Raw genomic sequence first — 22760 nt, forward strand, 5'->3', positions numbered from 1 at the left:
ATGCTAAAACAACTGAACATCCATATGCAAAACTATGAACCTCAACCAATACCTCAAATCATATATAAAAGTTAAATGGACCACAAACCTAAATGTGAAAACTAAAACTATAAAACATCTATAAGAAAAGTTAGGAGAAAAAAAAAACCAAGCTCATAGATAAGAGAGAACAGATTGGTAGCCGCAAGAGGTAAGGGGTGGGGGTGGGCAAAATGGGTGCACGGGGTCACAAGGTACAAACTTCCAGTTATAAAATCAGTAAGTCATGGAAATGTAATGTACATGGTCACTGTAGTTAAAATACTATATTGCATATCTAAAAGTTGCTAAGAGAGTAGATCTTAAAAGTTCTCATCACAAGAAAAAAAATTTTTTTCTAACTAAGTGGTGATGGATGTTAACTGGATTTACTGTGGTGATCATTTTGCAACGTATACAAATATCAAATTATTATGTTGTATACCTGAAACTAAAAGGTTATATGTCAATTATACCTCAATTTTTTTTAAAGGGGAAGAAAAGTTAGGAGAAAAATCTTTGTGATCTTGGTTTCTTAACAGTGTTCTTAGATACAACACCAGAAGCATAATCCATAAAAGAAAGAAATTAATAAACTGAGCTTCACCAAAATTTTAAAATTCTGCTCTGTGAAAGACACTGTTAAGAGTATAAAGACAAGCCAAACACACACAAAGACAAGCCACAGACTGGGAGAAATACATAATTGACAAAAGACTTATATCCAGACTATATAAAGAATTCTAAAATTCAATAGGAAGACAAACTAATTTTAAAAGGAACAAAAGATTTGAATAGACATTTCACCAAAAGATATGCAGATAACGAGTAAGACATTAAGGAAATGCAAAATTGAAATCACAGTGTGATATTACACATCTATTAGCATAGCTAAAATAAAAAATAACTGACAATACCAACTACTGGAATTCTCATACATTGCTGGTGGGAAAGCAAAATGACACAGCCACTTTAAAAAACAGTTTAGCAGTTTCTTAGGAAGAAAAACAGTTTAGCATTTTCTTACAAAGTTAAACTCACCATACAACCCAGCATTACTAGGTATTTACTCAAGAGAAATGAAAACGTATACTCATTAAAAATCTCTATGTGAACATTTATAGCAGCTTTTTTCATAATCACCAAAAAACTAGAAACAACCCACATGTCCTTCAAGTGGTGAATGGATTAACAAATTGTTGTACATCATTACAATGGAATACTATTCAGTAATAAAAAGGAATAAACTAATAGATGCAATAACATGGATGAATATTGCTACAGATGGTATCACTCAGAAAATTCATATGTTGAAATCTTAATGCCCAATGTGATGGCATTAGGAGGTGGGGCCTTTGTGAAGTGTTTACATTATGAGAATGAAGCCCTCATGGGACTTCCCTGGCAGTCCAGTGGTTAAGACTCTGTGCTTCCACTACAGGGAGCACGGGTTCGATCCCTGGTTGGGGAACTAAGATCCCACATGCCGTGCAGCATGGCCAAAATAAATCAATAAATCAATAAATAAAAATAAAGTCAGAATTTTGAAAAGATATTAATTAAAAAAAAAAACTTACAACCCAATAACAAAAAAATAAATAAACAGTAGAGACGTCTCCACACAGCTACTTACCCCTTCTGCCATGGGAGGTTACTGTAAAAAGACTGTCATCTAAGAACCAAAGAAGCATGTTCTCATCAGACACCCACTAAATCTGCCATCACCTTGACCTTGGACTTCCCAGTCTCCAAAGAAATAAATCTCTGTTGTTTATCAACCACCCAGTTTATGCTATTTTGTCACAATAGCCCAAATAGACTAAGACAAATGTTAAATGCAGCGAGCTAAGTAAAAGAAGCCAGACAAACACTGTATAAGTCCAAGATGGCATTATGGAAAAGACAACACTATAGAAACAGGTGGCAGCAATGATGTGACTAATGTTTGTCAAAACTCATAGAACTATATACGAAAAAGAACATGAATTTTACTGAATGTAAATTATATCCTCAATAAAAATACTGAAGACAAACACCAAAAGGATAGATATTTAATAACTAATTTTCAAACTTGCTGAGGAAAACACAGAATAAAGAAAACAATCCAAAAGAAGGCACAAAAGGAACTGGCAAGCACTATAAATAGAAAGAATAAACAAGGTGGTAGAAATAAGTCTAAATATATCAGCAATCATAATGAACATAGATTAACTCACCTGTTAAAAGATACTCTCAAATTGAAAAAACCAAGTTCAGCTGCATGCTTAAAAGATGACCCTAAAACAAAATAACATCGAAGCATGAAATTAATTAAAATAAGGCATGTTAAAATCCCCAAGCATGATATTATGAGGCCACAGCTGAGTGACATCTTATCCTCAAGACAGAGATCTGTACTTCTATAACCTAAGATTCCCAAGTGCTACTTTATCGCATCTGTTGTCATTTTTTTAACCTCAAAAATTAAGCTAGATCCAAGGCTCTTAGGTGTGCTCATTCAATAGTAAGTTACCTTACTTTCTCCACTAAAATTTAAACACCACAGCACTGGCAAATGGGCCTAGTCTAATTGGCAGAGTGTTGTAGTAATGAGATGACAGTCATTAAGTAAACTGAAATCAAGACAGTGTACTTTCAGTAGAGTTATAATTATTTAAATGAATTATCAAGTATAAATGCCACAATTAATTAAGTTGTTTGCAGAATGTTTTGTACTATAAATTATTCGGTGTATACAGTATATATCCCTAAATTATTATATGCAGCCATTTAACACAAATGCTATTTTCTACCTGAACCTGTTAAACAGTAGGAGTTAATACTGTTAGTACTTCTAGGAGGATGAAGGAACCAATAAAAAAGAAAGACTGATTGATTGTGAACTGAAAAGGTCAAGGCTGGATAGAAAATGAAAGAAAGGAATTTCAGTGGTGTTAATTCTATATCCCAGCAGTACAGCTGTTTAAACAGAGAACTGAAGAAAAAGGTTTAATAAAAATTAAAACCTCTTATTTGTAAGATTTTAAACTTTTTCAAAATACATACTTTTACATCTGTAATATTATCTAAACCTCAAAATAGTCATTTATGATAGAAAGGGTAGGGATTGTCATCTATTTGGGTGAGAATGAAACAGGCATGAAGATTAAGACATACAGATCATACATGGTAGCAGACGCAGAACGAAATTCTGCTAACCTCCATTTCTATATCATTTTCTAGACCCTGTTCGACTTAAAAGAGAAAGTAAAGCCAGTCCCTCATTTACATATACCCACTTGCATATAAACTATAAAACTCATTCATAAATGGCCATTCTATAAGAGCACTACACTATTACAATGAACAGACTTTTCTCAGATCTCATTTAAACGACAAGCTCACCTAGTATATTCTAAATTATTTCCTTTACAAAGTCAAATCAAAGAAACACCTACTGCATCTATCTTTGTAACAGCTTCAAAACAGTGTTATCATTAAGTACTTTTCCTTTTGCTGTAACTCTACTAAAATATGACATAAAAGTTTTTTTAAATTTTTAAATATTACAAACTGATATTTTAAGGCTTATGTATTCATTTATTTTATTTTTTTAATTTTGTAGTTATCTCAAACACGCACTTCCTTGTTTGTGTTGTTGCATTCGGCAAGTGACAAAACTCCTTTCAGATGATGGTTGGGACAAATTCTGAGAAACAGTGCTCAATGAACCACAGTGAAATTGTTCTATAAACACGTGGCAGTTCTAATTAATAATTTTCTCCAAATACTACCTTCTAGGATTTAAATTTCCACTTCCAGAGCTACATGATATACAATTTTATAATAATGTTATAACTAAATGCACATTTGCTACATAGAATTCTTCATTTAACAGCAAAGTAAGTAAAGTGGAGGGCATATTGATCTGAAACATGGTTTACTCCCCACAACTGCATGTTAAAAACAATTTCAATAAGAAGATGTTTCTATATATAATAGGATTTTTTTTTCCTACAGGTAAAAAAGAAAAGCTTATTAAATTTTTTAATTAAATGGAAAAAGTATTATCATGTGGGATTACAAAGTTTAGACTGGGTTTCAATAACCAAGCCCTTTAATAATTTAGTAAATTGTATTACTTGCATCTACTCCTTCAAGAGAATTCCTAAAGTTTTGTTCCTCCCTTTCTTGAGAAACTGAGTAACCACAGTCACCGCAGGTAGAAGCAACTCAGAGGGGAGGTGTTAGCTACAGCAGCACAACTTCTCATCTGCTCATACATAAAGAACAGCCCCTGATCCTCAAGAACATCACTGTCCAAGAAAAAAATATGAAAAAGTATACGTTGTTGAAATTGTACATTAAGAAGTGTTCACACCGTATGATTTCAAAACTTAATCTTAAGAAAATAATCAGAAATGAGGACAAAGATTTTATGTGCCAGAGTGTTTACCACTGTGCTTTTACACTTTGGGAAAAAAACAGAACAATCTAAATGTTCAACAACAGTAAAAAAATTTTTTTTAATTAAATATATTACATTGGATCCATGAAATAGTCTTCTGAAAAAACATTTTTAAGTACTATTTAATGACATGAAAATATGTTCATATTTTTATTCTGTTAGGAGAAAAGGTCAGATGTAAAACTACATACATCTTAATCTCCATTAATTTTATAATCATGAAAAAAATGTTTTTTAAAAATTGATTTACATCTTGTGCTTGCTAAACTTGGCTGACCACACTAATCTACATTCTAGATCTTGACTGCAAGAACTAAGCAGAAGAGAATAGAGTAAGAAAATTCTATCATTTGCCACTAAGACTTAGGCAAATTTGATTTATATTACTTTTCAGTCAGCCTCACATATTTCAATTTTTTAAAAAATAGAAAAAGAGGCAGAAGTATTGATACCATCCTTTTGGACATTGTATGCAGCATTCAATCAACAGCTAAGACTTAAAAGCACTAACAAATACTCAAGTTATAACCAGTCCATGTTTCCACTGTCTTCATCTAAAAAATACAGGTGAGTCTGTGTTTTAACTCCTTGGGGATGACTTTAAGGTAACCCCAGAATTTTGAGAAGGCACTCTGAAAATTATGGGAAAAAAATTTGTATTTAATGACTGAAATCAGAAAGAAGTAATTAGTGGAGCTGTTTGTGGATCCTCCATAACCTAATGTAAGGAAAAGACAGAGAGAGAATAGGTTTAGGAGTCTGAATCCCATTTCTGCTATGTGACCTTAGACGTGTTCCTTAACTTTTTCTTAACCACAATTTACTAGCTGAACTGTAATAAGCATTAAACTGCCAGCACAAGGTCTGACACAAACTCAGAAAATAGTAGTTATAAAATTTTAAGTAGTCATCCAGCTCGCTGGTGTACAATCTCAATTATATTAGTTTATCTAAAGCAAATCCCACAAGCTAAGTAATACTAGCTCTAAATTCATCAGGAATCCAAATAATCATACAATTATTTACTCAACACAGGAGCCACAATGTATCAACCAAGTTGGTAAGTTCTTGAATGAGCACAGATGTAACAGTTTGGCTGAAAACAATAGAGAATGAAAGGATGGTGAAAAGACAGACTTTCCTCAAGAGAGCAAGTCCCTGAATGAAAATGGTGGAAAAAACAGACTTTCTTGTTATTTAAACAGTAAACCTATAAAGCAAATTAAAAGAGGTAAGGAAGAAAACAAGTAGAAAAAGAAAAAAGCAAAAAAAAAAAACAACAACAACAACAACAAAAAAAAAAACCTGACAATGGCATCTAGAAAAGAGAAATAAGACCTTTCAGCAATTAGGGTCCGGTCAGAAGACAGTGAAACTGGGAATAAGTTCTTAAGATAAAGCTGCTTACTTTGCATTCCTGCTCATCAATCATCACTGTTTATCAAGGCAGAAAATGATGGTTGCAACAGAAATACTAGCTTGAAAGAAAACATCATTAGTACAGTACCCCTATATGTGCCTATCTGTGTTAGTGAAGTGTCCCAGGTTTTAAATGACAGATTCAATTAAATGCTGCAAATCCTGACTGGCAGATTAAATCTCTACAATCCAAGTATCGCCAGCCCCTTCATACACTCAATTTTCTTGGCTGAACATTAAATAAAAATCCAAACTATGTATCGTAAAACCAAACACAAGTTAAGTTTTACCTCCCAACAAGGCTATGATATTCTTCATGGTGGGGCCATTAAAAAATTATATTACCACTCAAAGAGCCTTTTAAAAACTCCACAATCCCAGACAGTATGCTCTAACAGTATTTGTTAACTATCCTCCCAGCCAGTAAATGTTGGTGGTTCATGAAGTTCTCCGTTCCTCCTAAAGAGTTCTCTTCCTGATTAAGCAAGTAAAAGATAAAAGATGGCGGAAATCAGACATTTTTTAAAATGCTGGTTACATCTAATTTGCAAAGTATTCAAGAGGAAAATCAAGTTACAGCGGAATGAATCAGCACAAATTCATAATTACAAAAAAAAAAGTGTATTCTAACGGTGGGTTTACATCCCATGTAAATTATAACATTTTTATGCTTGAACACAAGTTTGGGGTTGTGGGTGAGAGCTGGAGAGCTGGAGAGCTGAGTCAGGTTGTGGATACTGGGTACTAGTTACTGGCAATTTCCCAGGTTTGTCACCGATTCAGAGTGACCTTAAGTGCCTTAACAGAAGAAACCATCAAAGCCTGACACAGGGGCCTTAGAAGTAACCGCACACAAAGCAAGTATAAACTGAACACGCTAGAACGGTAACGTATCTGAGAGCGAAGGTTTTAGTCTGTTTTAATCACTGCCGAATACCTTGACACACGGTGGGCGCTTTATAGAGGTGAACGAACGCAAAGCGGATGTCTACAACGCATTTTGCGATTTGCATTCATTGTAGGACATGAAAGCAATACTTCCAGAAATTTTTCACACGTAGCGGCAGCACCGACACTACAAAATACTCGTATCGCAGGTCCCATTAACAAAAAAGAAAGAAAGAAAAAGAAAGGAAAAACGAAAGGTTTCGTCAGAACGGAGAGCCCTGTAAAGACCCCGGGAGTACAGGCTCAGCGCCGGAAGCAAAGGGACTGAGTTCTCCCGGACTCCGAGGCTCGCCCGCCACAGCCCAGCGGGACGGCCAACAATTCCCGGAACCCCAAGCCGCCAGCGGACAGCGGGCCGCGACCCTCCGGCTGCGCCCCCGGCCCAGGCCACGCCTGAGGGGCGCCGCGGCCCGTTACACACAACTCGCCCCGCAGCCCGGGCGAGAGGGGAGCACGGGGGAAGAAAGGAGACGCGAATGCGGGCTGTGGAAACGGGGACATTCGCCTGGGCCTAACACCGACCTGGACGTCCCGCCTTCCCCTCGCGCAACACTGGTTCCTGGGCCTCGCGACTGTGAGAACGGGAACCACCACGGCGCGCGCCCTAATCCTTTTTTGCTCCTTCCCGCCCGTTTTGCCGCGCACTCACGCCCCTCCTCCAAACCCTGAAGACTCCTCAGGGCCCCGAAGACGCCCCTTCACCCGCCCCCTCCCTGTGCGCGTGAACTGGACAGCCTTTAGTTCTCGCGAGAGGTTTTCCCCCCCTCCCCCCAGCTAATGAGTGCGCGAACGAGAAAGGAGGAGGGCTCTCCGGGCGAAAGCACTGCAGGCGCCATTATCCTCTGTTTCTCTGCTGCACCAACGTCGACGTCTTCCCTACTTCCCGGTTATTTGCGGCCCATAGGTAATTAGGGTTATTGGGGCTTGGGTATTATGGGTTCGGGCAGGGGTTTGGCCTCCCTAAAGGCTGCGCTGACTTTTTCCAAGTCTGGTTTTTCTCGGGCCCTTAGCGGCCTTACAGCCTGAAGGGAGGCGCCGGCGGGAGGCGGGGCTGTCGCCTCCTCCAGCGCCTTGATTGACGCGGCCTTGGGCCAATCGCTTCGCCCTCGCGCCACCGCTGTAGCTGGGGTAGCCTATCGGGCCCGGCGGCGGGGTAGGAGAGCGCGGGGAGGGCGGTGGGGGCCTACGCTCGTTCTCTGTCTAGCTGTGACCGGCTGAGGCGGCGCGGCGGCATAGGGACGGTAGCCTTGCCCGGTGAGGAATGGGGCTGGGCGAACGGCGCGTGGGGGCGAGGGCCGGAGACCAGTTTCTCCACTTGAGGGAGGCGGTTGGGGCTGCTTGGTGGTTGGCCTGTTCTGGGATGGAACGTTGCCGGGTTTCCCCTCCCCCCACCTCCGCCATTTCCCTGAGCGTATATCTGCAGTCTGCGCTGCGGTACTGGAGGCTTCGGGGAGTCGCGAGGCTTGTGACGGTGGAATGAGCTGCAGTTTTGTAGTGTTGGGAACTAGGTCTTGTGGGAAGGAGAGGGGGTCGGCGGGCGGGCCCCGAGGGCGGTAGAGAACGCCGCTCTCTTTGTGTGGGTTCCGGCGCACTTGGGCGCTCCCGGCCTGGGCCCGACGCGGGAACGGGCGAGCTGGAAGGGTCGGAGCTGCCACAGTTGCTTTGTCTCTCCCGCGGTGGGGGGAGGGCGCGGGGGACGAGGTCTCGGGACCGCGTGGTGGGTGGGGGAGGGGGGGTCCGCGCTCGGCTCCGCCTAGTAGCACGTAGTCGCCATTACGCGGGCCGCCATTTCCTGTCGGATCCGGGTGAGGAGAGGTGCGGCGCTGGTGCTCTCGCCTCGGGAGCTTTTTCAACTCCTGTTGCTGGGCCGTTGCCGATCCCGGTGTCCCGGGCGTTGGAGAGAGAACGGCATGTTTGCGCTCGGCTGGCCACGCATGTACTTAGCGATTTTCACGGTCTGAGAAACGGTGACTGAAGGACCTGAAGGATACTTGTTTATTTTCATAAATAGAGCTTGCGGTCGTTAAACCACTTTACCCAAATCTTCCACCACACCTCAGTATTTAACTGAGTGATGGGCCAGGTTAGCGTTTCAGTTGGTCATTGGAAGAGTGGAAGGCGTAAATATGGCCTTGATTTTTAGCTCTAAGCTGTTCAGCTATTCCTGGGGGCCGCAGGTCGCCGCTTTTTGCCAGTCATGAGAGGCGAGCTAAAAGGCTGTTTGCAGTCCTATCGCCAGTGTGGTGTTGGAGGTATAATTGTGAGGTTATACCGCTTTTAACGTAATGTAAAATATCTCGCTAGTGATGGTGTTGGTGTTCAGGGGTTCTGTTGGATAGTCGAGTAGTATTAGCAGTTTGGGTGTGCTCCTGTATCAGCTTTGCAGGTTTATCGCTCCAGTAGATTGACCGGCCGGTTGGGTATGGCTTGAATTCGCTTTTGTATTTGTAAACTTTAAAGATTTCAGAAGGTAGTTTTTCAAGTCACCAATGGAAAGAAACCCAAAAGCGGTTTAAAATCCCAATGTAAAAATAATTTTGTGTATCTTTTTATAAATTTATATTCTTCGGGAACAATAGACTCATGGGTTTATCGATATGCCCTACATGTGTCTAGTTTTCTTTGTATTTATCATATAAAGTAACTAATTGCTGTGGTGGGACTTGATCCAAAGGCTAAAAATGTGTTTTTCCTTTTACAAAAGAATCAGATACGGTCTTTTGGCTTGTGTTTTTGTGTTTGAAGGCAATCGTTTGGAAGTTTAAGACCCTAAAACAAAGAAGCAAGTTTTAGAAATAGATCTTTTGTTTGTTGTGTTCAAATTGGTGTTGATTAGTATTCAGTAATAACCAAAAAAGCAAAACTGATTTGTGTTGGTTTTTATAGGCTACTGCAGCACTAGGGTGTCAGTTGGTCCCGCCCAGAACACTTCAGTTCTGCCCTGCAAGGATATATTTAATAACTGGTACGTTCTAGAAACAGTCATTACTTTCCCTTGTTTTTAACATTTAGCAAGATGCACAGCTTACTTTTCAATAAACCAATTGTACTAGCCTCTTTATTTTTCAACAGATTGGTGTGTTCCTTTAATACAAGAAAATGGAAACTGAACAGCCAGAGGAAACCTTTCCCAACACCGAAACCAATGGTGAATTTGGTGAGAAGACATTTTAACAATTTTATTCTTGTTGGTCTGTTAATTTCATTATTACTTTGTATGTTTAATTTGAGATCCGTGTCAGTTACATCTGAGCATATATTTATGAACCAGAAGTAACTCATTTGCATGGGTAACGGTAAACTGATTAAAAGAAAGCCAGTAAATGTAAAACTAATGTTTTTCTTGCATTTTGAAGTTTCTTATCCTTTGAAGTGTTGTCACAATATCTTGTGTTTGGAAAACCATTTGGAATGGAGTGCTTAAATTCATGCTTAAAAGTCCAAGAACCAGTGCCTTTGGCCTTTTTAAAACATACCTAAGATTAGCAACAAATCCCTTTAAACAGTGGACTTAAAGTTTCTCTAATCTGTAGGTTAAAATTGAAATGTAATTAAACCTACCCTTCCTTGAAGATGCTGGTGCTTTCTGAAATTTGAACTGTTAATTTTTAGGTAAACGCCCTGCTGAAGATATGGAAGAGGAACAAGCTTTTAAAAGATCTAGAAACACTGATGAGATGGTTGAATTACGCATTCTGCTTCAGAGCAAGGTATAAATTTTATTCTTGAAACTTTGAAAGTGGTTCTTAAGTAGGAATTAAGAAAAGTTCTGATTGAACCTTCTGGGAAGCTTGCAAAAGCTTACAGCCTGCAGAATATAAAAGATTTGTTTGGCTTTTCCTAAACAGACTTTCTAGGTTATGGTAATTGTGTTATTTTGCCAACAATTAAAAAGAAAGCCCTTAACATAGTGAGCCTACTACAGGGCTGAACTAGGAGATGGGTGTGGATGATCCTTAAAGCATTAATGGATTAAAGATTGTGTCTGATTACATTGTGAATTCATTAGAAAACATCCTGGTTGGTAGCTTACCTGACTGATAATACACCTCACAATGTGAAAGTACCTACTGGCATTTAAATTATTTAATTGGCTTGCAGAAAGACATTGTAAAGTTAGTGCTATTGCTTAAGTTTTAGACTCAGTATGTTCTGAGTATTTCAAAGCTCTGCCTTGGTGTTTAGTCCCTAAAGCACATAGACTCTTTAGTTTTTGCTAACCTGATGGTCTTGACATCCCCAGATAGATTTTCATCTCTATAACCAAAAAAGAGTTTAGACATGTGTGGTGTTTGTTTGTTTGGCTAAAATCTTAAGAGCGTAGGAAGACACCTTAATTCTAGGAAAAGACAAAATAAGTTTCTTTTTATTTTCTCCAGAATGCTGGGGCAGTGATTGGAAAAGGAGGCAAGAATATTAAGGCTCTCCGTACAGACGTAAGTATTTAAGAGTTTAAACTACTACACAGGAAGCTTCAGTTTATGTGTTTGTAGGATTAAAGAATTGCATCATAGAAATCATTTAATAGTCTAGATTCAAGCCTTTTATAATAATTGGTTACATAGATGATTTTCAAGGTTTGACATTCCTAACTTAACAAAGCCCAGATTGAGCAGGGGGTGGTCTATATTAAATCTCCCTTTCTAATAACTTTACACCAAATTATTCACTTCAAGCAAGATAACATCTTAATTAGAAATAACAATATAAAACTCCTTAATTTGTACCATTACCCATGTATGAATCAAGTACAGTATTACTGAAAACCATTGCAGGTGGCTGATTAAACTCCAAATTTTTTATTCCTTTTTTTTTCCCAATTTGCCCATCTGTTCTTTAACAGCTTGCACATGGAGCACAAAGAAATTAAGGTTGCATGATTAAGATATGGGTAAAGAATAGAGTAGGCACTTAATCTTACAACTGGGAAGCCGTTTGTCAATGCCGATGATTTGTTTTGAGTCTTCATATTTTATAGTGGGTTGACTCTTGTGATTAGACACATTAAATGTTGGTATCACCAGAAGTGAGCATATTTATAGGACTTGGGTACACCAGATTTCCTAAATTTTTTTTCTCATGTACACACTCTTGATGTTTTCTTGCTAAAGTTGAGGCAAATAATAACTGTGTTGAATACTTATTTGGTATTTTTTCATTTCTCTCTTGGTCACAGATCTTTGTATGTTCCTCTTGATTACTGTAAACTGAACTTGAAAAATTGTTTAAATTTTACAAACTTGCCTGTAGGATCTAGGAGTGCGTTTTTAAATCTCCAGGAAACCAAACAGTCTTTTAACAGTTAGGGTTTTTGGTGGTGTGGGAATTTTTGTTTTGTCTTTTATAAACCTCTTTCCTTTTAATCCAGATGTTCTATATAATTATCTGGGTTAATAATTTCCCCATTTCCTCAAGAATTCGAGTCATGACAGGTTTTGTGTCTACCCTCATGAGCCAGCCTGCTACTGAAACATTGTTTGTTTAAAAAAAAAAAAGTACCATCATTAAAGGTCCTTAAATGTTAAGCCACAGTCAGATATAGAGAAGTCCATTATTGTGTTAGTCTTCAGAACAACTTAAGCTTGTTTCATTAATTGACAGTATGAGTATAGTTTGTATTAAATTAAAATTTATTGCTTTTCCCCCTTTTCCCTCTCCTTGTTTTTTTGGCCATATATCTCCGTTGCCCATGTACTGGATCGACTTACCCCTGCGTTGCCCACCATGACGTTGGCCCATCCGCCCCTGAACGCCCATGTGAAAACCCTGGTTGGCTATGCCCAAAAATGTGCTCGTTGCCAAACGGGTACCATACTTGACAACTTCTGATTGAATGCCCATGCCCAATGCCAACATCCACGAACGCCAATGACCAATGCAGTACAATGCCAGTGTTTCAGTCCCAGACAGCAGTGGCCCCGAGCGGTATGTCCCAACAGTTTATGCCTCACTGCCTGATTAGAAAGAGAGAAATGTATTTTATTACCTGCCTTTTATATAATTAAATAGTATCCCCTTTAGACGGTGTATTGTTTTTCAAGTTTCTGTCTTATTTTCCCCATTAAGTCTTTTTGTCACTGAACTTTTACCGTGAGTTGCCCACCCAAACGATCCACTAATTTTATTTCAATGGAAGGAGCACAGCTTCAAGTGTTGCATATTTGCTGCATTGTAAATCAAATTGTTACCGAAATAGTCTCTCGCTCTGTCTTTGTGGCCCACCTTGCTTCCCAACATTGCCTGTTCATAATTTTTTCTGATGAAATGCTAACTCTGGTTCACTTTCCTTCACTTCTCATTTGTGTTGTCTTTGTTTTTGTCTTGCATTTGTATTTGTTTTCTTGCAGAGCCCATTAGTGATCTAATTTCTAACTGGTATTCATAACCTTACTCCAAATATAATGTTCACCACTTGCATATTCCCCCACTTTGCCTAAGAGAAGGTGTGCCAGTTTTACCAATGTAACAGCGAGGGTATCCTTAATTAACTTAGTGGTGGCGGGGAACATAAGTATTCAACTCTGCTTCAGTTCTGGTCAATTTATTGCCCACTTAATCTGAGCCCTTCCAAGAGCCCATTCTCTGTCTCTCTGCAAGTCTCCTAATAATGTTACCATGTTTGTATTGGGCATAAAACAAAATGCATGTGAAAAATGTATAAATAGGCTACTTTAAATGGGGAGGATTAAATAATTGTATGTTCTTCTCTGTAAAAGTTGTTTGACTACTGGTGATGACCACAAAACTCATTTTTCTTTTCCACCTTTTTTTTGTACTATCTGGTATTTGTGATGTTTGACAGCATATTGAGTATCAGTGCTGATATTGAAACAATTGGAGAAATTCTGAAGAAAATCATCCCTACCTTGGAAGAGGTAGGCTCATTTTTAAAATGTATTTGGAAGTTGGGGGGTGCTTAAAGGATGTTTTAATGAGGCAAAATGGGGGAGGTGGAGAGACATTGGCTATAACAGTTTTGTAGCAGCAGTGTGTTGCACTCTGCCACTTAAGGTGCAGGGTTATTATACCCACATTACTTGTTTGAAAATGTAGTCTAGCCACTGGAGTAGATAGGAACTACCTGTGGCCATACACTTTCATGAGGTTTAGCATATGTTTTATGGGCTTTAGTTTTAGAGATTTTGAGTTAGAATAATGATTGTGGGACTGTCAGAAAGGACTGTGTTTGATTTAGTTCAAGGATTTTTAAATTTTATGTAATCATTTATTTATTAGGTGTACAGAGAAAAGCAATGTATGTTGATCCTTAACGTAGATAAGCAGTTTCTTGTTATTTAATGATATAGATGTGAAATATGTTGTAGTAGCTTTACCAATATATGCGACAATAGCCTGATCACACTAGACACTTAACCTATTACTCTTATTTTTCTACTTTCAGGGCCTGCAGTTGCCATCACCCACTGCAACCAGCCAGCTCCCGCTCGAATCTGATGCTGTGGAATGCTTAAATGTATGTCATAGTGCCATTGAACCCCACTGAAGTATGGAGCCTGGCCCATAGGATCAATTTTATTTTCAACATAGCGTACTTTTCCCATCTCTATAGAAAAAAGGCTTAAAAACATGATAAATGAATGGTCTTACAACTCACTGTTGACCCTGCTCCATGCTGCAGTGGGAATTAACTACATTTGCAAAGTGCTTTGCAGTCATTTTTATTATGGTGTTATTTGAATGTTAATAATAATTTTGTGGTAACAGCGACATGCTAAATGGCTGCAGTGTGGGTATGGTGTTGCAGGACCTGAAAATAAAATAGTTTTTTAAGGTGGTGCAGAATGTCCTTTTTGGGCCTGGCTATTGAGGATAATAAGCACATAACTGGTAAAGTTATTGAAATATAAATTCAGGTTGCTCACTGCAACAGTATATTGGTATGCTTATAGCAGATAAGTGTGTATTCTTGGGGAATCCTTGATTTGGGACTAAAATTTTATAACTCTCCCTCCGCAGTACCAACACTATAAAGGAAGCGACTTTGACTGCGAGTTGAGACTGTTGATTCATCAGAGTCTGGCAGGAGGAATTATTGGGGTCAAAGGTGCTAAAATCAAAGAACTTCGAGAGGTAAAGTGATAGTTTACTTTTTTCCTGCCATATTACTAGAAAATAGCTTTTTATGTGGACTTGGTTCCGTGGGCTTCTCTCATTCCCCTTTTTGAGTTTCCTCCCTTAAGTTTATCTAGTTTGCTAATTAAAATATAACAGAAAGGCCTGACCATGCTATACAAGTTATTTTGCCAAAAATTTATTGTGCAAAGTCCTAGTGTTACTAACAAGCTTTTTATATGGGGGGAAATTTTACTGAAATACAAATTAAATCTGTCTAAACCTGGACGTTGTTTTGTACTGCATTTCCTTTTTTCTGATTGATCAATGATTGATTAATGCTGCTTTTTTTGTAAATCTGTTACAGAACACTCAGACAACAATCAAGCTTTTCCAGGAATGTTGTCCTCAATCCACTGACAGAGTCGTTCTTATTGGAGGAAAACCTGATAGGGTTGTAGAGTGCATAAAGATCATCCTTGATCTTATATCAGAGGTACCTTCAGAACCCTTTATTTTATTTGTGCTTAATTTTGTAAAACAGATGTCTTGTTCAAAAGTACTTTGAGAACATTTAGACAAATGGCTTTTACTTTTACTTTTCCTTCACCTAACAATTTTCTATCACCGTGCTTTTAGCTATCACTTTAACTTAGAAATACTTTGGGAGAATCTGGAGAGTTGTCTTTACATTGTTGGTGAGGTTTTTAATAGCCTTTGGTCCTTCAAAAGAAGTTTCTATGGTTCCTTTATAGTACTACACTGCATATCCAGGATATCGATCCCCTCAGCCCTTGGGGTGGTCACTTCTTCATAATCCCCATTGTGAAATGTGAAAGGGGTTTGTAGTCTGTTACTTAAGCTCTAAGGGTAAAATAAAGCTGTTAATCCTTACCTCGCAAGCAGTAAAACTCAAATTTTTTTGTTTGAAACTCACCAGAAATGCTTTTTTTAAATCCTTCCTATCTTTGCATATATTCCTAGCCCTATCTCGAGTACCTCCCAGGATAAATACAAAGGGTTTAAATGTTCTGTTTGTTAAAAGAATGTTTGGTATGAACTAAGGCTTTTTCCTCAGTCTATAAAGTTGCTATGTTTTTGTTTCAGTCTCCCATTAAAGGACGTGCTCAGCCTTATGATCCCAACTTTTACGATGAAACCTATGATTATGGTGGTTTTACAATGATGTTTGATGACCGCCGTGGACGTCCTGTGGGATTTCCCATGCGGGGAAGAGGTGGTTTTGACAGAATGCCTCCTGGTCGGGGTGGGCGTCCCATGCCTCCATCCAGAAGAGATTATGATGATATGAGCCCTCGTCGAGGACCTCCTCCACCTCCTCCTGGACGAGGTGGCCGGGGTGGTAGCAGAGCTCGGAATCTTCCTCTTCCTCCACCACCACCACCTAGAGGGGGGTAAGTTTCTTTCATCCACACATTAACATACAAGAAGCTGCACTTTATGGGTAGAGGGGGTAGGTTTTTATTTGATATGTGTGACCAGCTGAGATTACAACAAGTACTATGCTTGCAGAGATCTAATGGCCTATGACAGAAGAGGAAGACCTGGAGACCGTTATGATGGCATGGTAAGAACTTTGATATTTCATCAGTGTTATTTATGAGTGCTAAAAGGGGTCTTAAAGTCGGATAGCTAACATTCTGTTCAAGATTATTAACTGAGGAATTTTGTCTTACAAACGGGCTTTTGTAGATAGATAGCCACTTAAATCATTGTTTTGGGTGTTTGCTGGGATATTAAGACTTGTTCCATCTTTGTTTCCCCCAAAATACATGATTACTGCCAGTGTATATAGAGATGTGAAATAATAATTGGTCATAAAAATGGTGATTTCAGACAAATGTAGTGCAGGTTCATATTAATAGTTTTATCTCTAACACAGGTTGGTTTCAGTGCTGATGAAACCTGGGACTCTGCAATAGATACATGGAGCCCATCAGAGTGGCAGATGGCTTATGAACCACAGGTTGAGTATCATGGGTGTTTATTATTCATGTCACTAATAATTTTAACATTCTCGTTTAGTCATCGATAAGTGTTTTATTTCCCCCCATATAACATTTTTGTTTCTTGGGATACTGTGTACCTGAATGGTTTCTTCCCCTGAGGATTGTCTTTGAGATTTACTTACTAGGGAAGATATAGGAGGACTTTGCTTTCCTAATAAACTCTAGGGGATTTAATGTTAAAACACCTGAAGTTTTGAAGGTGAAGTAATTTTCTGTTTTTTTCTGTTCTGTTTTTAGGGTGGCTCTGGATATGGTAAGTTTTCTTCTTTGTGAAATCAAGTATTATTTCATGCTTTGTAAATGAACTTAATACTCATTATTTAAATCAGATTATTCCTATGCAGGGGGTCGTGGCTCATATGGTGATCTTGGTGGACCTATTATTACTACACAAGTAACTATTCCCAAAGATGTAAGTATCTTTAATATTATAAGGGACATTTAGTAAGTCATTTTAAGTTCCCTGGCTTTTAATAAAAGGTTTTAACAAAAATATTCCATTTTAGGATTAAAATTGTGTTTCAAGGACTTCAGCTGAGGTGTCATTCTCCAGTTTAAGCCTTGTCGAAAGATGTTCAGTACCATTAAAAAGCAGTTAGGAGGGTTCTGAGCCCCTGGTTCATTTATTAAAGGAAATGTCTATGGGTGATGTAACTACATTGTAATTCAAACCTTGACTAGTGTGGGGCATTAAATTAGCACAGCACAGTCAATGTGTTGTACAAAGTTAATACTCTTGATGGTCACTGAACATACAGGATAATACTTTGAAAGTATATAATAAACACTTGTTTTTACAACTCTTTTCAGTTGGCTGGATCTATTATTGGCAAAGGTGGTCAGCGGATTAAACAAATCCGTCATGAGTCAGGAGCGTCGATCAAAATTGATGAGCCTTTAGAAGGGTCCGAAGACCGGATCATTACCATTACAGGAACACAGGACCAGATACAAAATGCACAGTACTTGCTGCAGAACAGGTCAGTTTGTTTAGCTTTATGTTAGCCTAAACATACTAAAACCTTAAAAAGCTTCTCTTCTCAACTGATTTTTCTTTTTAGAAGCCATGGTGTCTCAACCTTTTGGGGACCTAACTTCTAAACATTCTAATAGCTTTGCTTTAATTTTCTTCTGCTTTCTTACTAAATAAAAGAAGACATTCAATACTAATCTTGCTGGAAGAAGCCTTAACCAAGCAAACTTCTCATTTCTCTGGTGAAAACTGCTGCCAAAACCACTTGTTATAAATTATACAGAGCCTGTAGAAAATATAGAAGATTCAATGGATGTTGGTCTAGTTCTGTGTGGAAGACTAGTGATTTTGTTGTTTTTAGATAACTAAATCGACAACAAATCACAGTCTGCCATATGGCACAGGCCATGCCTCTACAGGACAAATGATTGGTGCTGTAAAATGCAGCATTTCACACCTTAACTGACATTTCTTTGTCTTTTCTACCAAATATTAACAACTTTGGATTTTAATTCTGCTCTACTAATGTCTGATTTACTGTTAATCTTTTTTCTTGGGTTTTACATTGCTCTAATTTGTAATTGCTAATGTTTTAATTCTTATCTCTGTGTAATGGACATGTTTATCATTTTAATTTAGCATTGAAATTGTCTTAATGTTGATTAAGATGTTACGAACAAAAATTCTAATTCGTACTTTTTTTTCTTTTCTTTTATAGTGTGAAGCAGTATGCAGATGTTGAAGGATTCTAATGCAAGATATTTTTTCTTTTTTATAGTGTGAAGCAGTATTCTGGAAAGTTTTTCTAAGACTAGTGAAGAACTGAAGGAGTCCTGCATCTTTTTTTTTTTATCTGCTTCTGTTTAAAAAGCCAACATTCCTCTGCTTCATAGGTGTTCTGCATTTGAGGTGTAGTGAAATCTTTGCTGTTCACCAGATGTAATGTTTTAGTTCCTTACAAACGGGTGGGGGGTGGGGGAGGGTGTGCAAAAACTAACATTGAAATTTTGAAACAGCAGCAGAGTGAGTGAATTTTAATTTTTGTTCATTGTTGGTGGTTTAAAAAAAATCCCCCCATGTAATTATTGTGAACACTTTACTTTGTGATCACTGTAACATTTGGGGGGGGTGGGACAGGGAGGGAAAGTAACAATAGTCCATATGTCCCTGGCATCTATTCAGAGCAGTGTGCAGAATGTAATGCTCTTTTGTAAGAAACGTTTTATGATTTTTAAAATAAATTTAGTGAACCTATTTTTGGTGGTCATTTTTTTTTAAGACGGTCATTTTTCAAATGGCTGAATTCCCCCCAACCTGCCCCCAAACTGAACACTAAGTTTAATTTTCAGTCCTCTGTTGGATATAAATAAATGCATCTCTTCTTGGACTTAGGCAAAGTATCTTGACACATTAAGTTCTGGTGATTTCTTAAGTGATTTGAAAGTCCATTGCTTGGGAGGAAATTCCACCACACATTCATGCTTATAATAAGCTGGGGATTTTTGTTTGTTTTTGCAAATGCTTGCCCCTACTTTGCAACGATTTTCTGTTTGTAATTGTGAAGAACCAAGGTGGGGAGCAATACAACAGATATGGAGTAGTTGGTATAAGTATATACCAGAAGCCTAATGGCAGCAAGTTTTATTAATCAGAATAATACTTGGTTATGGAAGTGACTGATGCTAAATAAATTCTGATTATTTTTTATTAGATAATTTCTCACCTATAGACTTAAATTGTCAGCTTGGTAGTGTCTATTAGTTAAACTTTGTAAAATATATATATATATTCTTGTTTTTCCATTGTATGCAAACTGAAAGAAAAAGATGTACCATTTCTCTGTTGTATGTTGGATTATGTAGGAAATGTTTGTGAACAATTCAAAAAAAGATGAAAAAAGTTCCTGTGGATGTTTTGTGTAGTATCTTGGCATTTGTATTGATAGTTAAAAGTTCACTTCCAAAATAAAACTCCCAAAATGCTAGATTTGATGTGTGCCCAATTCAAACAAAGGTTGATTGACACCTGTAAAATTTGTTAAAACATTCCTCTTGTAAGGAAATACAGTAATCTTAAATTATATATTTTTCGTGTGAAGTGTTTTTCTAGCATTTATAAATCAGATATGATAGGGGTGGTAAGTTAAAAATTACAGTAGTTGGGCTCTTAGTTTTAAAGGGGAGTCCAGCATAATGAGAGCTGAGTCATTCCAATTCTACAAGTCCTATTCTCACATTACCTGTGAGCTGCTTTGAGTTTCTTAGGTTTAACTTTAAAATAGTTCCAGTTTGTTGAGAGTGTTTACAGATGAATGTAAAATTTTTTATTCTGGTTCTTGGCTCCGTAAATCCTTAAAATGCTACCTGTTAACTTCCAGCTGCCCAGAAGGCCTGAGAACTCAGCAATTACATGGAAAAGAACTCATGGATGCAATTCTGTTTAAGTCTAGAAGAGGCTTGTGTATGATAGAAGAAAGTGAAGTGAGCAGAATTTTCTGGACTATGTATGACTAGTACATGCAAAGGTGTTTAAAATTTCAGTGATACCCCTTTTTAGGGAGGGAGATGGGGTGTTCTCTTGATAAGTGACAGTGATATCACAACATCACTTAAAATGCTACCTGTGATAAGGTTTCCCCAAAGGTGAAGTTAGTCTGAATTGCCACTTGGGTGTTAGTTTCCCTCTTGTGTTTGTTTTAAGTATGGGTAAGTTTGGGTTGCATAGGGTCAGTATAGTGTACTTATGCTGAAATGTGCCCCTCCCCTAGAGAAAAACTATTCGGTAATGACATTTTAGTCAAATTGTTACTTATATTGGAGGAAAGTATCCCTGGAGAGAGCACTGGCTTTCAAAGTTTTCGTTTGTCATTCAAAAATTAGTTGTGTAGGGACTTCCCTGGGGGTCCAGTGGTTAAGACTCCCCCTTCCAATGCAGGAGGTGTGGGTTGGGGAGCTGGGATCCCACGTGCCCTGCAGCCAAAGAACCAGAAAGCAAAAGCATTGTAACAAGTTTAATAATAAAGACTTTAAAATGTTCCACATGAAAAAAAAATCTTTAAAAAATTATGTAAATAGACTTGGCTGAAAGTTTTTATTTTTGTGTTTTAAAAATCAGACCTTGAACACAACCTACTAAAAAAAAATCTGTGACGTTGGTAAATTGGGGACACAACTTTGGAGGGAGGGGCCTGTTTCATTTCCACTGTTACCTGGTAAATGGTGTCTGAACATGGGCTGGCAATTTGAGAAAATTCTCTGAAGTAAGCTTAAAATTCACTGAACAAACGGAATTTTGAGCCTATTTTGTAAGAAATAAATATTAGGCAGATTTATTGAAGTTTTAAACGTTTAAATGTAGTTTCAAAAATGTTTTTAGCCTAACTTTTTGAAAATCAAGTGATAGGCAAACAATGTTGGAAACCAGATTGCACCAAAGTTTTTTCAGGATCAAGGAAAGGAATTCAAATCTTTTCCCTACTATTCAAATGTTAATAGTTTGCATAATGAAACTGATAATGAAGTACATGAATTTTATTGCATGATCTGTCAGTTACTCCTAAATCTAATCACTGATACCATTGGAACACATAGAGACTGAATCTTTAAGGAAAGCAGACAGCAATTTTTCTCTTAACCATACTAGTGGTTTTGTTTTGAAATGCCTTATGTTGTTGGTGCTCAAAATGGAATTACTGTTCCACAAACATGATAGGTTGTGGTTTGCTTAAGACTGCTGCTAGATAAAGAGACCTGTATTTTAAATTCTTTTTACACCAGTGGAAACTTTTCTGTCAATAGGTGTTCAGTGTCATCAAAACGTTTATTGAAAAAGTAACCTTGAATGCTACATTTTACATCTCCCACTTACCAAGGTTTGCCCATTGTTGGCAAGTTTGAAGTGAAACTGATCCAGCTTTTTTTTTTTTCTGCCGCGCCTTGTGGCCTGCAGGATCACAGTTCCCCAAGAAGGAATCAAACCTGTGTACCCTGCACTGGAAGCGTGGAGTCTTAGCCATTGGACAGCCAGGGAAGTCCCAACCCAACTTCTTGATGGTGGCATTGAACCCTTGGGAAGCAATATTGCAGTGTTTCTCAGGCTGTTCTTAGGACCACCTTCAAAATCAACAGTGCTGGTTAAAAATGAGAATTTCTGGACCATCCTTCAGCTGTACTGAACCACAATCTCTATAAGAGGTGCCAGGAATCTGCATATTTAACAAATCCCTCGAGTTAAAATAGTTTTGAAGACCTGTAATATAGCAACATGTAGTTAAGAGAACCACAAGTTTCCATATTTTTTCATTAATTCATCAAATACATATTTTGTTCCTAGGTGTACAGTGGTAGGCCCTGAAGAGGCAGTGGTTAGCAAAAAGTATTTGGAGAGAGCAATAATTACAACAAGCTGGTAATGAAAAAGAAACAGTACTGTGAGATGTGTTTAAGAAAGCAGAAACCAGCATACATGTGTGTACGTGTATGTATAGTCATTACAAGCATATTGCTTGAAACAAAACTGCACTAGGAATATCCCAGTGTGTTGACTAAAATTCTGCCTTCTGCTCCTCTTAGCAGATGAAAAAATAAAGACATGGGGCATATATACACAGATCAACATCATTTACCCAGGCCAGGCCTCAACACTTCCAGTCAGGGAAGACATCTGACCTGAGGAAAAAGAAGGGGAATACCTGAAAAATTAAAGCCCAAGCAGTTACCATTTGTCTATATGAAAAATGGGGAGCTCATCTGCTGAATCAAGGTGGTTGGATGTGCAAATACACATGGAAAAATGGAAAATGCAAGTGTTTTGTGGGGTTGGGCTTCCCTGTTCGCTAACTGAGCAACAGGCA

The 22760-nt window shown here is 38.1% G+C and overlaps 1 protein-coding gene and 1 pseudogene across 9 annotated transcripts; one reads left to right on the forward strand and one right to left on the reverse strand.

The window, feature by feature from the left end:
- The window catches only part of LOC101322976 (far upstream element-binding protein 3 pseudogene), a 37299-nt pseudogene extending 29881 nt beyond the window's left edge, over nt 1-7418 (reverse strand).
- Nucleotides 7419-7600: 182 nt separating this feature from the next.
- Nucleotides 7601-19990, forward strand: HNRNPK (heterogeneous nuclear ribonucleoprotein K). Of its 9 annotated transcripts, none has more exons than XM_019940370.3 (17): nt 7602-7736; nt 9719-9797; nt 9905-9989; nt 10445-10542; nt 11212-11268; nt 12714-12757; nt 13635-13707; nt 14235-14306; nt 14810-14923; nt 15273-15401; nt 16013-16320; nt 16439-16493; nt 16809-16892; nt 17173-17188; nt 17265-17347; nt 17746-17915; nt 18627-19990. In XM_019940370.3, the coding sequence occupies exons 3-17, from the start codon at nt 9932-9934 to the stop codon at nt 18658-18660; spliced, it is 1395 nt and encodes a 464-aa protein (XP_019795929.1). In that variant the 5' UTR covers nt 7602-7736; nt 9719-9797; nt 9905-9931; the 3' UTR covers nt 18661-19990. The 9 variants fall into 9 exon arrangements, with proteins under 9 accessions (XP_019795932.1, XP_019795929.1, XP_033713779.1 ...); XM_033857888.2 differs by having other exon boundaries at nt 18687-19990; XM_073806016.1 differs by having other exon boundaries at nt 17280-17347.
- The last annotated feature ends 2770 nt before the right edge of the window (nt 19991-22760 follow it).

Source organism: Tursiops truncatus, chromosome 6, assembly GCF_011762595.2.
Source record: "Tursiops truncatus isolate mTurTru1 chromosome 6, mTurTru1.mat.Y, whole genome shotgun sequence".
Classification (NCBI taxonomy): domain Eukaryota; kingdom Metazoa; phylum Chordata; class Mammalia; order Artiodactyla; family Delphinidae; genus Tursiops; species Tursiops truncatus.